Source organism: Myotis brandtii, unplaced genomic scaffold, assembly GCF_000412655.1.
Source record: "Myotis brandtii unplaced genomic scaffold, ASM41265v1 scaffold2920, whole genome shotgun sequence".
In the NCBI taxonomy this organism is placed as follows: domain Eukaryota; kingdom Metazoa; phylum Chordata; class Mammalia; order Chiroptera; family Vespertilionidae; genus Myotis; species Myotis brandtii.
In genome coordinates this window covers 155,162-168,997 of record NW_005361157.1, presented here as the reverse complement: position 1 = coordinate 168,997, position 13,836 = coordinate 155,162, and the positions used below count along the sequence as shown (strand labels likewise).

The following is a 13,836-nucleotide window of genomic DNA, read 5'->3' as shown; positions in this document are numbered from 1 at the left end:
TCCTCCTACCCACTACCTTTGGAGACCATTTAACTGTTTTGTGTATATAACTGCTTTTGCAAGAATGTCCTTATGCATATGTAGTCTATGAGTCTTGCTTCTTTCACTTAGTATAATGAATTTAAGATCCATCAATATTGCTACCTTTGCCTATAGCAGTGGTCAGCAAACAGCGGCTTGCCAACCACTGGCCTATAGTGTAATCTCTTTTTTTTTTAAGTAGTACTCTCTTTTATGGATAGTACAGATTGTTTATCCAATTCTCAGTTGAGGGACATTATGTTAGCTCTGTGAACATGCTGGTTTTGTGTGTGTGTGTGTTGACTCCCCATTGGAAAGGGCAAGAGTAGTCATTTTTGCAGCAGATAAAATAGACTTTAACTCAAAAACCATCAGAAGAAACAAAGAAAGATATTATATAATGATAAAAATGTCAATTCTCCAGGAGATATAACAATTATAAATATATATGCATTAAATATGCCCAATATATGAATTAAACATTGAAGGGAGAAATAGTAACACAATAGGGGGAGATTTCAATATCTCACATTTAATAATGGAAACCAAATAGAAGATTGATAAAGAAACACTGAATTCCATTCAATTAACCATACACTTAGGATCTGACCAAGCAATCTCATAGTGATTATCTAAGTAAAATGCAAACCTATATTCACACAAAAATAACTTTGGACAGATGTGTAGTAACTTTATTCAAAATATCCAGATACTGGTCAGTGGTCTCAATTGGCCGAAGCATCATCTCATAAACCAAAAGATGGCAGGTTCCATTCCAGATCAGGGCACATACTCAAGTTGTGGGTTTGATCCCTGGCTGGGTGCATGCAGGAGACAACTGATGGATGTTTCTCTCTCACACCAATGTTCCTCCCTCATTTGCTCTTTCCCTTCCTCTCTTTCTAAAATCAATAAAAAGTAAAAATGTTAAAAAAGATTCCAGACATTTGAACCAACACAAATGTCCTATAAGTGGGAAGTGTAGAAACAATCTTTGAGATCCTATATAATAAAGAGGTAATATGCAAATTGACTTTTACACCCTTGCACAAGATGGCTGCCCCCATGTGATCACAAGATGGCCAACAGGGGAGGGCTGTTGGGGGTGACCAGGCCTGCAGGGAAGGACAGTTGGGGGCGATCAGGCTGGCAGGCAAGCAGTTAGGCGTCAATCAGGCCGGCAGGGGAGTTGTTAGGGGGTGATCAGGCAGGCAGGCAGGCAGAGGGGTTAGGGGCAATCAGGCAGTCAGGCGAACGGTTGTGAGAGGGAACGGGCCTAAACTGGTAGTTGGACATCCCCTGAGGGGTCCCAGATTGGAGAGGGTGCAGGCTGGGCTGAGAGACACCCCCCCTCCCCAGTGCACGAATTTCGTGCACTGGACCTCTAATCTATATATAATGGAATATCTTTCAACAATAATAAAAATATTTTGCCACTAATATATTATGGGTTAAATTGTGTTCCTCAAAAATTCATTTGTTTTACTTAGCATAAGGAGGGGGTAAAGGATGTGGAGGAGGGTATTTGGGGGTAAATGGTGATGGAAAGAGATTTGACTTGGGGTGGTAAACACATAATACAGTGTACAGATAATGTGTTGTGGAATTGTGCACCTGAAACCCGTATGATTTCGTTAACCAGTGTCACCCCAATAATTTTAATAAAAAGGAAAAATTCTTTTTTAATAAATTTGTAAATTTAATTAAGTTTGTAAATTCTATTTTAATTAAAAATAGGAAAAATAATAAATAACAAATAATATGAAAACATGTGTGCACTCTCATCATATCCAGCTAGGTTCCTACAGGCAATTTAAATGCTTCTTTTCGTAATGCTTTAAGCAATAAAAAAAAAAAATAAAAAAAATAAATAAATCTGTGATGGGGAAGAGAAAAAAAAAAAAGAAGTCCTCACAGGGAACATCCCCAAACCATTCCACGTCTCTATGGCTCCTACCGGATTCCCATGAGTGAGCCTCTGAAATCCCAATATGATTCAACATGACATCATTTTAAAGTAACTGAACTGTGTGCTTAGCCCCTTGGCTGTTATTTACTCACCCTACGTACGTGTGGGCCTTCCCTTGGACTCTGATCTGAGGATTTGCTATGAGCCTGCAATCATGGCCAGGGAAAACATCTCAAGTTGAATATTCTATTGATTGACTTTAAAATGATAACCCCTCTTTGTTTAACAGAGCTTTCTTCATTTGCCATTTACAGGCACAATTCTGTAAATTATGTAGGAGAGGTATTTTATTCTTTAATTTAGAAGCAAGAAGAAGACAAGTGACTCCTCCAAAAGCATAGTAAGTATTACTGGTGGGTTTAAAATGTGTACCCAGGTTTCTGAGGTTTCTGACTTCATGTGGAGGTTTTCCTCCATCTTTACTTGCCATAGAGATCTTAGATTCTTTTGACCAGTACCTGTTAGAGAACATCACCAAGACTATATATACATTATTCCAGGGTTAGATTTCAGATCTCAGAACCACTAGTCATGATTGACTGTGCCTTCCATTTCAGCAGCAAGGTAAGCTTTTGGTTTCATACACATTTTTTTGTGTGAACTGTAATTTATGCAAAATCCACAGGGCAACTATACCTGCTATGGGTTATTTGAGCACATAAGTAGGTGTTTTGAACATTTTTTTTTCCTAAAACAGTGACTTGAGATTTGGGGTTTAAATTCAAAACTTCATCAGTAAGAAGTACAGTGATACTTATGAAATAACATTATGTTGCTTTCCTAAAAATGATTAGCAAAAGAGGTAATGCTTCTATTGAATGAGTCTTAATTTCACCTTATTTAATATCAGTGGTGCTTTCACCAAAGGTTTTTTAAAAAGCAGAAGAGAGTGAAATAACCTTCCTTTAAACTACAGAAGAGTTGCAATTGAATTAACAAGATCCATTGTAATCTTTTCCTTATAATTTCATCTTTATTATTACTAGCATATCTACAAATGTTGATGGTGAAAGACTAGCTTTTTAAAAATATATATTTTATTGATTTTTTACAGAGAGGAAAGGAGAGGGATAGAGAGTTAGAAACATCGATCAGCTGTCTCCAGCACACCCCCTACTTGGTATGTGCCTGCAACCAAGGTACATGCCCCTGACTGGAATCGAAACTGGGACCGCTCAGTCTGCAGGCTGATGCTCTATCCACTGAGCCAAACTAGTCAGGGTGAAAGACTAGCTTTTGATTTGGTCACAGATGGATTTGAATCATGAATCTTGGATTTTCTTCATACTAGCTGTGCAATTGTAGAGCTTTATATAGCTTCTCAAGTCCTAAGTTCTCTTAATGGTAAATTTGGAATCATAGTATCACATATCTTGTGATATTATTGTGAAGATTAAATGAAAAGATGTGTTTATGTATATACACATATGTAAACACGTACCTAAATATAATTTTATATCCCTATAACTTTTATTGTTTGCAGAACATACTACATTCTACAAGTGCTTATGATTGTCAAAGGTTGATAAACCTACTGACTTCAGGGGCTTGGTTTGTAAAGTGAAGATGTGAAAGAGTTAGGACAATGGTAGAGAATAATGATTAGTGAATGATGTGTCCTTCTAAAGACCTCAAATTCAGATGAAAATGATTTAAAACATTGTTCTGACTCAAGAACATATTTATATAAAAATTTAAACATGAATCCCAACACCAAAAAAGACCTGGAGGCTAAAAGCAGCCAACAAGTTAGGAACTTTCAACCCTGATCTCCGTGATTCTACTATGAGATGATCTCAATGAAAGAAAATAATGAGTTTAAGAAAGGAGACTCTTGCCTGGCCAGAGTGGCTCAGTTGGTTGAGCATTGTCCTATGCACCAAGAGGATGCATGTGCTGCTCACATGTTGATATCCAGTCAGGGCACATAGCTGGGTTGTGAGTTTGATCACCAGTTGAGGCATGTATGGAAGGCAACCAATTGATGTTTCTCTGTTACATTGATCTCTCTCTCTCTCTCTCTCTCTCTTCACCCTTCTCTCTAAACATGTCCTTGGGTGAGGATTAGAGAGAAAGAAAGAAAAAAAGAAAGGAGCCTCTTTCAACTCACATTAATATATGAATTTTAAGAAAGAAATTAAGCAAAAGGGTGGTTCATATGGGATGGCTAGAATAGCTACTTATGCTGACTGAGGAGAGACAGAGAAACACCAGAAATATCTCAGTGAACCAAGTGTGAGAGGAAAAGGATATCAGAGAGAGAGGTTGCAGCACTTCAAAACTCATCCACACCTGAATCCCTGAATTTTATCAGCCACTTTTCTCAAACAAACATAAAGGCTTTCATTTAATCCTGATAATAATATTATAGCTAACTCATATCAGGCTATGCTATACATCCAAAATTTCACTCATTGTATTTAATCTATTATTTTATTTAATTCTCACAATAATACCATAAGATTTATCTCATTATAATCTTCATTTTGCATGTGGAGAAAATCAGGTTTGGCTACTTAGGTTGAACCCAAAAACTCTTGGATAGTAAATGGTAGGACTGATATTTAGCTCATCTCAGAGCCCAAGCTCTATACCAGTGATGGCGAACCTTTTGAGCTCGGCGTGTCAGCATTTTGAAAAACCCTAACTTAACTCTGGTGCCGTGTCACATATAGAAATTTTTTGATACTTGCAACCATAGTAAAACAAAGACTTATATTTTTGATATTTATTTTATATATTTAAATGCCATTTAACAAAGAAAAATCAACCAAAAAAATGAGTTCGTGTGTCACCTCTGACACGTGTGTCATAGGTTCGCCATCACTGCTCTATACCCAATGCTCTATATCTTCTCCTCAGAATTGCCTCTGTTAGTTGTACATGCCCCTGTATGTCCAGTTACCCATCTAGTATACATATAGGTCTCAGCTACTTAACTAAAATGCTGAATACTGCCCTAACTGGTTTGGCTCAGTGGATAGAACATCGGCCTGCGGACTGAAGGGTCCCCGGTTCGATTCCGGTCAAGGGCATGTACCTTGGTTGCAGGCACATCCCCAATATGGGGTGTGCAGGAGGCAGCTGATCGATGTTTCTCTCTCATCGATGTTTCTAACTCTCTATCCCTCTCCCGTCTTCTCTGTAAAAAATCAATAAAATATATTTTTAAAAATAAAATAAAATGCTGAATACTGAGTTTGGAGCAATGGTGACAAAGAGTAAGTGCAAGTTGCATTCAGTTCAATTTTATTTCTATTAATACCAATTAACTGAAGAACCACTCTGCCTATGTATATAACTTGGCTTTGGCAGTAATAACTTTTAAACTTAAAAACATTACTGAACCTCTGTGCCTTATAAGTTAAATAGGGTAACAACTAGTTAATCTTATAGATTTATTGAGAAAAATAAATAAATATAGATGCAAGGTGTCTTGAGCATTTCCTGGCACATAAGCAACATAGAAGTATAAACATTCACTAGGCTCAGGGATACGACATGACAGATATATTTATTCCAAATGTGTCATATTGATTAAGACATGACTTGTTTACACAAATCAGTTTACAAAATTTTAAAAAGTGGGAGATTGTTCATTAAACTTCAGTTTCAACAATGTGTAACTCTATAGGTAATGAATGGATTAAACTTGGTTGGTAAACCCATACTTCAAATATGACTGCCATAATGAAAATGTGCATCTACTTATCACTTTTCTATCTATCAGTTTCAATTGATTTTTTGTTAATCAATGTGTTCCTTTATGACTTATTGCTATAGGACACCTTCTGATTCCCAAACAACATCCATGGAGAACAATACAGAAGTGACTGAGTTCATCCTCCTTGGACTAACCAATGTCCCAGAACTGCAGGTCCCCCTCTTTATAATGTTCACCTTCATCTACCTCATCAGTGTGGTTGGAAACCTGGGGATAATCATTTTGATTCTCATGGACTTACGCCTCCATACCCCTATGTACTTTTTCCTTAGTAATTTGTCTTTGGTTGACTTTTGTTACTCTACAGCTGTCACTCCCAAGGTTATGGCTGGGTTCCTTGTAGGAGACAAGGTCATCTCCTACAATGCATGTGCTGCTCAGATGTTCTTTTTTGCAGCCTTTGCCACTGTGGAAAATTTCCTCTTGGCCTCAATGGCTTATGACCGTTATGCAGCAGTGTGCAAACCCCTACATTACACCACCACCATGACACCAGGTGTGTGTGCACGTCTTGCCATAGGTTCCTATGTCTATAGTTTTTTGAATGCCTCTGTCCACACTAGAGACACATTCAGCCTCTCTTTCTGTATGTCTAATCTGGTCCATCACTTTTTCTGTGATGTTCCAGCAGTCATGGCTCTGTCTTGCTCAGACAGGCATATTAGTGAGCAGATTCTTGTTTCTGTGGCAAGCTTCAACATTCTTTCTGCTCTCTTGGTAATCTTGATTTCCTACCTGTTCATATTTGTCACCATCCTAAAGATGCACTCATCTTCAGGGTATCAGAAGGCTCTGTCCACCTGTGCTTCTCACCTCACTGCAGTCTCCATCTTCTATGGGACTGCCATCTTCATGTATTCCCAGCCCAGCTCCAGCCATTCCATGGACACAGACAAGGTGGCCTCTGTGTTCTATACTATGGTCATCCCCATGTTGAACCCTCTGGTCTATAGCCTGAGAAACAAGGAGGTCAAAAATGCATTCAAGAAGGTTGTTGAGAAAGCAAAATTGTCTCTAGGCTTTACTTGTTAAAGTTGTAGGATCCACAATAACCTACTTTCATTCCTGTCAGATGTTCCACATGCAATAACTACATTTTAAGGCCCTACAATGCCCCTAAATTACTGAGAAAATGCCATTTTTTTTCTTCAAAAGCCTATCATCTAGAAAAAAGAAAATATTGTGTCCAAATATATGATATCTGAATTAAGATGGCCAAAGGGAACTTTAAGAATTTTGGGGGCCTTGCTTGTAATAAACCTTATTAATTATATTTAGTTTATTCACATGTTTATATTTTCTCTACCATGTAACAATGGAAGGATATATGAAAAACATGGCACACACAAATCCGTGAAAAAAAAGCATATGCAAGAATCCCAAAAATGCACATACTTGTAAAAGTGGGAAATTTGTTAAAAGGGTTAGATGGAGTATGGCTAGTTTTTAATTAAAAACTTAAAATAGTTTATATGTCAGATTATACATTTGTGTTCAACATTATTTAATTCTGTAGTTCAAAACTATTTCAGGAGTCTAAAATTTTTTAAAAAGTGATATGGATATTTAAATAAAGATATATGCTTTTGTTGGCACATTTTATTCAGAACTACATGTGCATAATATTACAAAGGAATTAATATTTCTGTCTTTAGTAAGTCTACTAGTAGAAGCAGTTTGCTCACAGGATGATTTTCAAAAGCAAAATGGCCAGAATATAAGAAAAGGTGAATGAGAAATAATAAGGGAATTTTTCAATTTTTCTGTATATGACTACCTTATCTTATTTTGTAAACCAACAGCACTGATTAATAATAATGTTATTCATTTTTCTCATTGAAAATTCTAAGAAAAGGTTCATGCCACTCATTCAGGGATGCTTCAGTGTTAGATGAGCTCTGTCATGTGTTATTCCTCTTCTACTCATTTACACTAAGTTCCTTGCTTTTTCTGGACAACTCCCAGCATGCTCCTGCATCAGGATCTTTGTCCTTGCTGATCCCAATGCTCAGAAAGCTCCCTTACTTCCTTCAGCTCTTTGCTTAAATGTTTCCACACCTTAGTCACCCCACCGACCAGAGGACGCTGTTCCTTCCTTGCACTTCTTGCTTTAAGCTTCATAATTCTGATCAGTACTCAAATTAAACTATTATCATTATCCCTTTATTTTCCTACTGACAGCATACACTACACAAGAGGAGTCACTTTGTCTTCCTAACTAACAACTTCATTTCAAATACATAAATTATAACCTGCTTTATAATAATTTTTCAATAAACATGTTAGTGAATATAATAGTCAAAATTTGGATCCAGTAGTCAATATATTTGAACCACTGATAATTACATGAGTTCATCATCCATTATAAAATTCTCTAGAAAAGCCTCAGTTAGTTGGAATGCTGTCCATACACCAAAGTTGTGGGTTGGATCCCTGATTAGGGCACATACAAGAAGCAACCAATGAATTCATAAACTTTTCTCTCTCTCTCTCTTTCTCTCTCTCTCTCTCTCTCAAATCAATCACTTAATACAATTTTAGAGCATTTCATGAGACATGGCTAGGTTTTTTTTTCTATATTATCACTCACTATTTCTATTTACCACTTTTGGACAAATTAATTTTTTAGAAACCATACTATCAAATAGATCAAATCAAACCATCTTAATTCTTTTTCATTAGTATTTCTCATTAAGTGGAAAATAACACATGAAATAAGTTTTACTTGGTAAATCATAAAAGTGAGACTATAATAATTTTCCTACCTGATTGAATTTGAAAATATATCCATAAATAATGATTATTTATTCGATGTCAATGATTATAAACAGACAAGTCTTATAAATTTCCACTTTAGTTAATATTTTACTTTATCATATTACATTTGTGAAAACTAAGAAAAAAACATTGATTACTACTATGATCTAAAACTTCAAGAAATTATTCAGATCATTATTTTTTACTAAGGTCATTTTGCTCTTACAGAATACAATTCAGGATGCAACATTGTACATATTTGTCGTGTCTCTTTAATCTTTTCTGATCTTGACAGTTCCTCAGTACTTCCTTATTTTTCATTACCTTAATATGTATTTTGTTGAATGCCTTTCAATTTCTGTTTGTCTGATTTTTTTGTCACATAGTTAAACAAAAGCATAGGTTTTGAGAAAGAATGAGAGGTGAACTTCTCATCATGTCCTATTAGGGGATACACATTACCAGCATGACTTGTCACTGGGGGCTTTATCTTGATCAATTAAACAAGATGATCACTTAAACTTTTGCCAGGTTCTTCCATATAATGCTACATCGCCCCCCGCTCCCCGTACACTCTATACTTTAGAAGCAAGTCACCAAATTTCAGTGCACACTCAGGTGGAAGAGACTACATTCCACCTCCTAGGAGAGGTCTCTAGATTACTTACAACTTTATTAGGGAAATGCAAATCAAAACTACAATGAGATATCATCTCACCCCTGTTAGAATGGTTATTATCAACATGATAAGTAATAACAAGTGTTGGATAGAGTGTTGAGAAAAAGGAAACCTCATTCTCTGCTGGTGGGAATATAAACTGGTGCAGCCACTATGGAAAACAGTAGAAATCAATGGATATATAATTCTAATGATTAATCTAGGTGGAGAATGATAAGGTTCCTAAAAAAATTAAGACTAGAGTTACCATATATGACTTAGCAATCCCTAAAAGTTGAAAACATTTATTCACAAAGATATGCATCCCTATATTAATTGCAGCACTATTCATGGTTGTCAAAACTTGGAAAAAACTGAAGTGTCCTTCAATAGATGATTGGATAAAGAAGATGTGGTACATATAGACAATGGAATACTACTCAGCCATAAGAAAAGATGAAATACTGACATTTGTGACAACATGGATATTATCCTGTTCAATAATATTATGCTAAGTGAAATAGGTTAATCAGAAAGAGCTAAGAACCATTTGATTTCATTCATATGTGGGATATAAAACTGAAACTCATAGACACAGACAACTGTATTGTGGTTACCAGAGAGAACGGGTTTGGGGGTAGTAAAGGGTAAAGGAGGCCAAATATATGGTGATGGAAGATTTTTTGACTTTGAGTGGTAGGCACACAATGCAATGCATAGATCATGTATTATATACTGTACACTTGAAACCTACATAATCTTATTAACCACTGTCATCCAATAAATTTAATAAGAAGTAAAATAAAATTTATCTATAAGGAAGAATTGCTTTTTTGTTTGTTTGTTTATATCAGGAAAACCCAAACCAAGATTGTGAAACAAATTGTCAAGAATTCACCCTGGCCGGAGTGGCTCAGTTGGTTGGGTGTCATCCTGTGCATCAAAGGGTTGCTGGTTTGGTGCCTGGTCAGGTGCATGCCCAGGTTGCAGGCTCAATCCACACTGAGTGGTATGAGGCAGGCAGCTGATCAATGTTGTTGTGGGGACTGAGCCCACAGCTGGGGCATGTGCCCTGACTGGAAATTGAACTGTGACCTATGAGCCATGTGGGCCTGGCAACAGTGATATTCTTAATTGAATTATGGTGCACAGAAAAGCCACTAAGAAGATGAAGTTCCCGTTAAATAATTGTGAATCTGATCGGTGATAACCACCTGACTTTAAATTCTTGTAATTATTGGGCCAGTCTGACTCTTCCATAACAGTGAGGCTTGAGTTGTTTTCCTCTTTAATGGAACTATAAGGCCACCTCGACTTCTCATTTTTCTCCCTCATTACAAATTCTTGGGGAGAAATGGTCACACTATGAGAATGCTGGCCTCAAAATATTATGAAAGAAGACTGGTCCAGCCTCTGGAAGATGAAAGACCATGTGGAGCAGAGGTAGACAGTATCCGGAATCAGCATGCAGAAATGTAAGGCCATCTTGAACCTTTCAGCCCAACCATGCAACCATGCAGAAGTTATGCAACCTCATGAGTGAACCCATGTGAAAGCAGCAAAGTACCTGTTCTTAGAATTATGAGAAATAAAAGCTGTTGTTTAAAGCCACTAAGTGTTGTGGTAATTTGTTGCATAGCAATAGACAGCTGAGATGTATAATCTCTCTAACTAAAACTATGTGCTGAGCAGGACCTTCATCTTCTTAATGGCTTTTCTGAAAGCATTATTAACCTCTTTATTCCGTAGACTATAGACAATAGGGTTCAACATGGGGACTATTATTGTATAGAACACAGATGCCAATTGATCATTGTCCATAGAGTGACTAGAACTGGGTTGTAAGTACATGAAGATTACAGTTCCATAGAATATGGTTACAGAAGTGAGGTGAGAAGCACAGGTAGAGAAGGCTTTCTTTCGTCCCTCTGCTGAGCGCATCCTCAGGATGGCAATGAATATGAATAGATAGGAGGTCAGAATAACTGTTAGGGCAAACAAGACATTGAAAGCTGCTAAGATGAAGAGCACAATCTCATTTGTGTAGATGTCAGAGCATGAAAGAGCCAGGATTGCAGGGATATCACAGAAAAAGTGATGGACCACATTGGAACGGCAAAAGGAGAGACAGAAGGTAAATCCAGTGTGGATGGCGGATTCAACCAAGCCCCAGACATGGCAGCCTAGGGACATTTGAGCACACACTCTGGTGGTCACAGTGCTGGTGTAATGTAAGGGTTTACACACCGCTGCATGGCGATCATAAGCCATGACAGCTAGTAGAAAACAGTCTGCACTGGCAAAAGCCACAAAGAAAAACATCTGAGCAACACATCCCCCGTAGGAGATGACTTTATCCCCTGTGAGGAACCCAGCCATCACCTTGGGAGTAACAGCCGAGGAGTAAGCACAGTCTACCAGAGATAGGTTACTGAGGAAAAAATACATGGGAGTGTGGAGACAAGAGTCCAACAGAATTAACATGATAATCCCAAGGTTTCCCATGAGAGTGACGAGATATATAAGAGTGAAAATTATGAAGAGGGGGACCTGTAACTCTGGGGTGTCGGTCAGTCCCAAGAGTCTAAATTCATTCACCTCTGTGCTATTCTCCATGGAGGTCATTTTGAAATTGTATTTCACCTGTCAAAACAAGAGAAGCAAAATGGATAAATTACTAATGCATGGGAAATGGCTCACAGCATACCCATGTCACCATGATGCCATTACCAGTGCAGGGTTGTACCATGCCAGCACAGCCAAGGGTTCGGTGAGCCTGAGGTGGCGCTGCGAAGGATGTAGAAAAGACAAACAAAGAGATGGCAAACCTTTTGAGCTCGGCTTGTCAGCATTTTGAAAAACCCTAACTTAACTCTGGTGCCATGTCACATATAGAAATTTTTTGATATTTTCAACCATAGTAAAACAAAGACTTATATTTTTGATAGTTATTTTATATATTTAAATGCCATTTAACAAAGAAAAATCAACCAAAAAAATGAGTTCGCGTGTCACCTCTGACACGCGTGTCATAGGTTCGCCATCACTGGTCTAGGTGGATCTTCCTGTGCCTGGCTGAGGCCACAGAGAGAGATCCAGAGGCAAGCTGAGCCTTTATTTTATAGCCAGATGTAAACAAGGTAGTGGTCACCATAGTTAACAATGTTCTTGTGAGTTTCACTTGTTTTGGCAGCACTTGCTACATTTCCCTCAGCCCATTAGCTACCCAGATAAGATCTAGGGGGCATCATAAGGTCAAGCCTAATTATGCTAAGAGGGCTGTGCCCTCTAAGCTGGGACTTGTTTGTGGCTTTGCCAACAGGTCAGTCTGAGGCTTAACCCTATAGCCGCTCCCTACACAGGGTTGCCAATAACCAAGAGACTGCATCTTCTGACCTCCATCTTTCAATTTGTAAGGGTATGCACACATTTATTAGTTCCTGACTTCACTCAGATATTCCAAATGACCTTATCTTCAAAATATCTACTGCTTATTTTCATTTGGGTTGAAAGTTTCTGCTTTCTCTCTCAATTACTTGGTCATCCCTGAGCCATGTAACACTCATATTAATGCAACACTTACCATGTGCCAGGTAGTATGAGAATAATACCTCATTTAATCTCCCAGCTGTCCTATTAGTTAATTACCTGAGAAAAATGATGTGCCAATGCCTTTCTGGATGTGAAGTTCTGTGAAGATTATCATTTAAGCAATTGTGATCCATCTGAGATCTAAGAAAGAACAGTTTCCCTTTCTCTCCTCAGAGAAAACTGCCCCTTGAAAGATATGCCCACCCCCAAAAGTGTAAAAATCTCAAAACTGTGACCATTCAGACCTCTTGCTTCAACCTCTTGAGGGAAGTAGCAGAGAATGGAGAAAGATACTCATCACCTCCATTGGGGAGCAATGCAAGTGTCCTGAGCTTGAATTTCTTCATCCAAAAATAAATAAATAAATAAATAAATAAATAAATAAATAAATAAATAAGGCATGTGTTTCCTACTCTTACTTTGTCACAAAATTCTTACAGCAATTTTAAAAGGTGCACTCTCTATAAAGAGGCGGCATCTTATGTTGGTAAAGAACATGGTCTCTGGGGTCATTCAATTCCTGCATTTCCACTTGCCAGGTGGGCCTCAGTGAAAAATAGGGATGATGATAATAGGATCTTTCAAATCTGGAGAACTCAATGATTTGACATGTTTAAATCACACGGAATACTGCTTAATACATAGTTAGCATGCAATAAACCATAAGTTTTACTATTATTAAATAAATATTATTATTATTAATAGTAGTAGTATATAAGATGGTTCAAAGAAAGTATCAAAAGAAACCTAACAAAATGGTTGGAATCACATTACTAAAGAAACTTATGTGAATGAGTGACTTCATAACTTAAATCCAAATTTGTTTAAACATACACACTATTTTTACAAATGTTAATAAAAAATTGGGGGCTGAGCTCCAGGGATAATTACACATACAAATTTTGAGATGCCATTTTTCATGGTATGGTTTCTGCAAGAGCAGACTATTAAAGGCTGTACTGATTTTTTTCACCCACTTACATAATCTCATTATAAAATAGCCTCCACAGTTTTCAGAATCCAGGCTAAATATCTGGTCAAGCCTGATAAAGTCTTCAACATAGAATCCCTTAATACCTGAATTATCCAGCCTCAGAGCTCTTTCCCTCACAATTC

At 37.4% G+C, this 13,836-nt stretch overlaps 2 protein-coding genes across 2 annotated transcripts; one reads left to right on the top strand and one right to left on the bottom strand.

Moving 5' to 3' along the window:
• Positions 1 to 5,801: 5,801 nt before the first annotated feature.
• Positions 5,802 to 6,746, top strand: LOC102243556 (olfactory receptor 5B3). The gene has a single exon (XM_005869381.1). It carries the CDS (start codon positions 5,802 to 5,804, stop codon positions 6,744 to 6,746), a length of 945 nt encoding a protein of 314 aa, XP_005869443.1.
• Positions 6,747 to 10,806: 4,060 nt separating this feature from the next.
• LOC102243276 (olfactory receptor 5B2) lies at positions 10,807 to 11,745 on the bottom strand. Its single transcript, XM_005869380.2, has one exon. The coding sequence runs from the start codon at positions 11,743 to 11,745 to the stop codon at positions 10,807 to 10,809; it is 939 nt and encodes a 312-aa protein (XP_005869442.2).
• Between the last annotated feature and the right edge of the window lie 2,091 nt (positions 11,746 to 13,836).

What these genes read in the sequence shown, in the direction of transcription:
- LOC102243556 (XM_005869381.1), top strand. Translation starts at nt 5,802, where the DNA reads ATGGAGAACAATACAGAAGTGACTGAGTTCATCCTCCTTGGACTAACC.
- LOC102243276 (XM_005869380.2), bottom strand. Translation starts at nt 11,745, where the DNA reads ATGGAGAATAGCACAGAGGTGAATGAATTTAGACTCTTGGGACTGACC.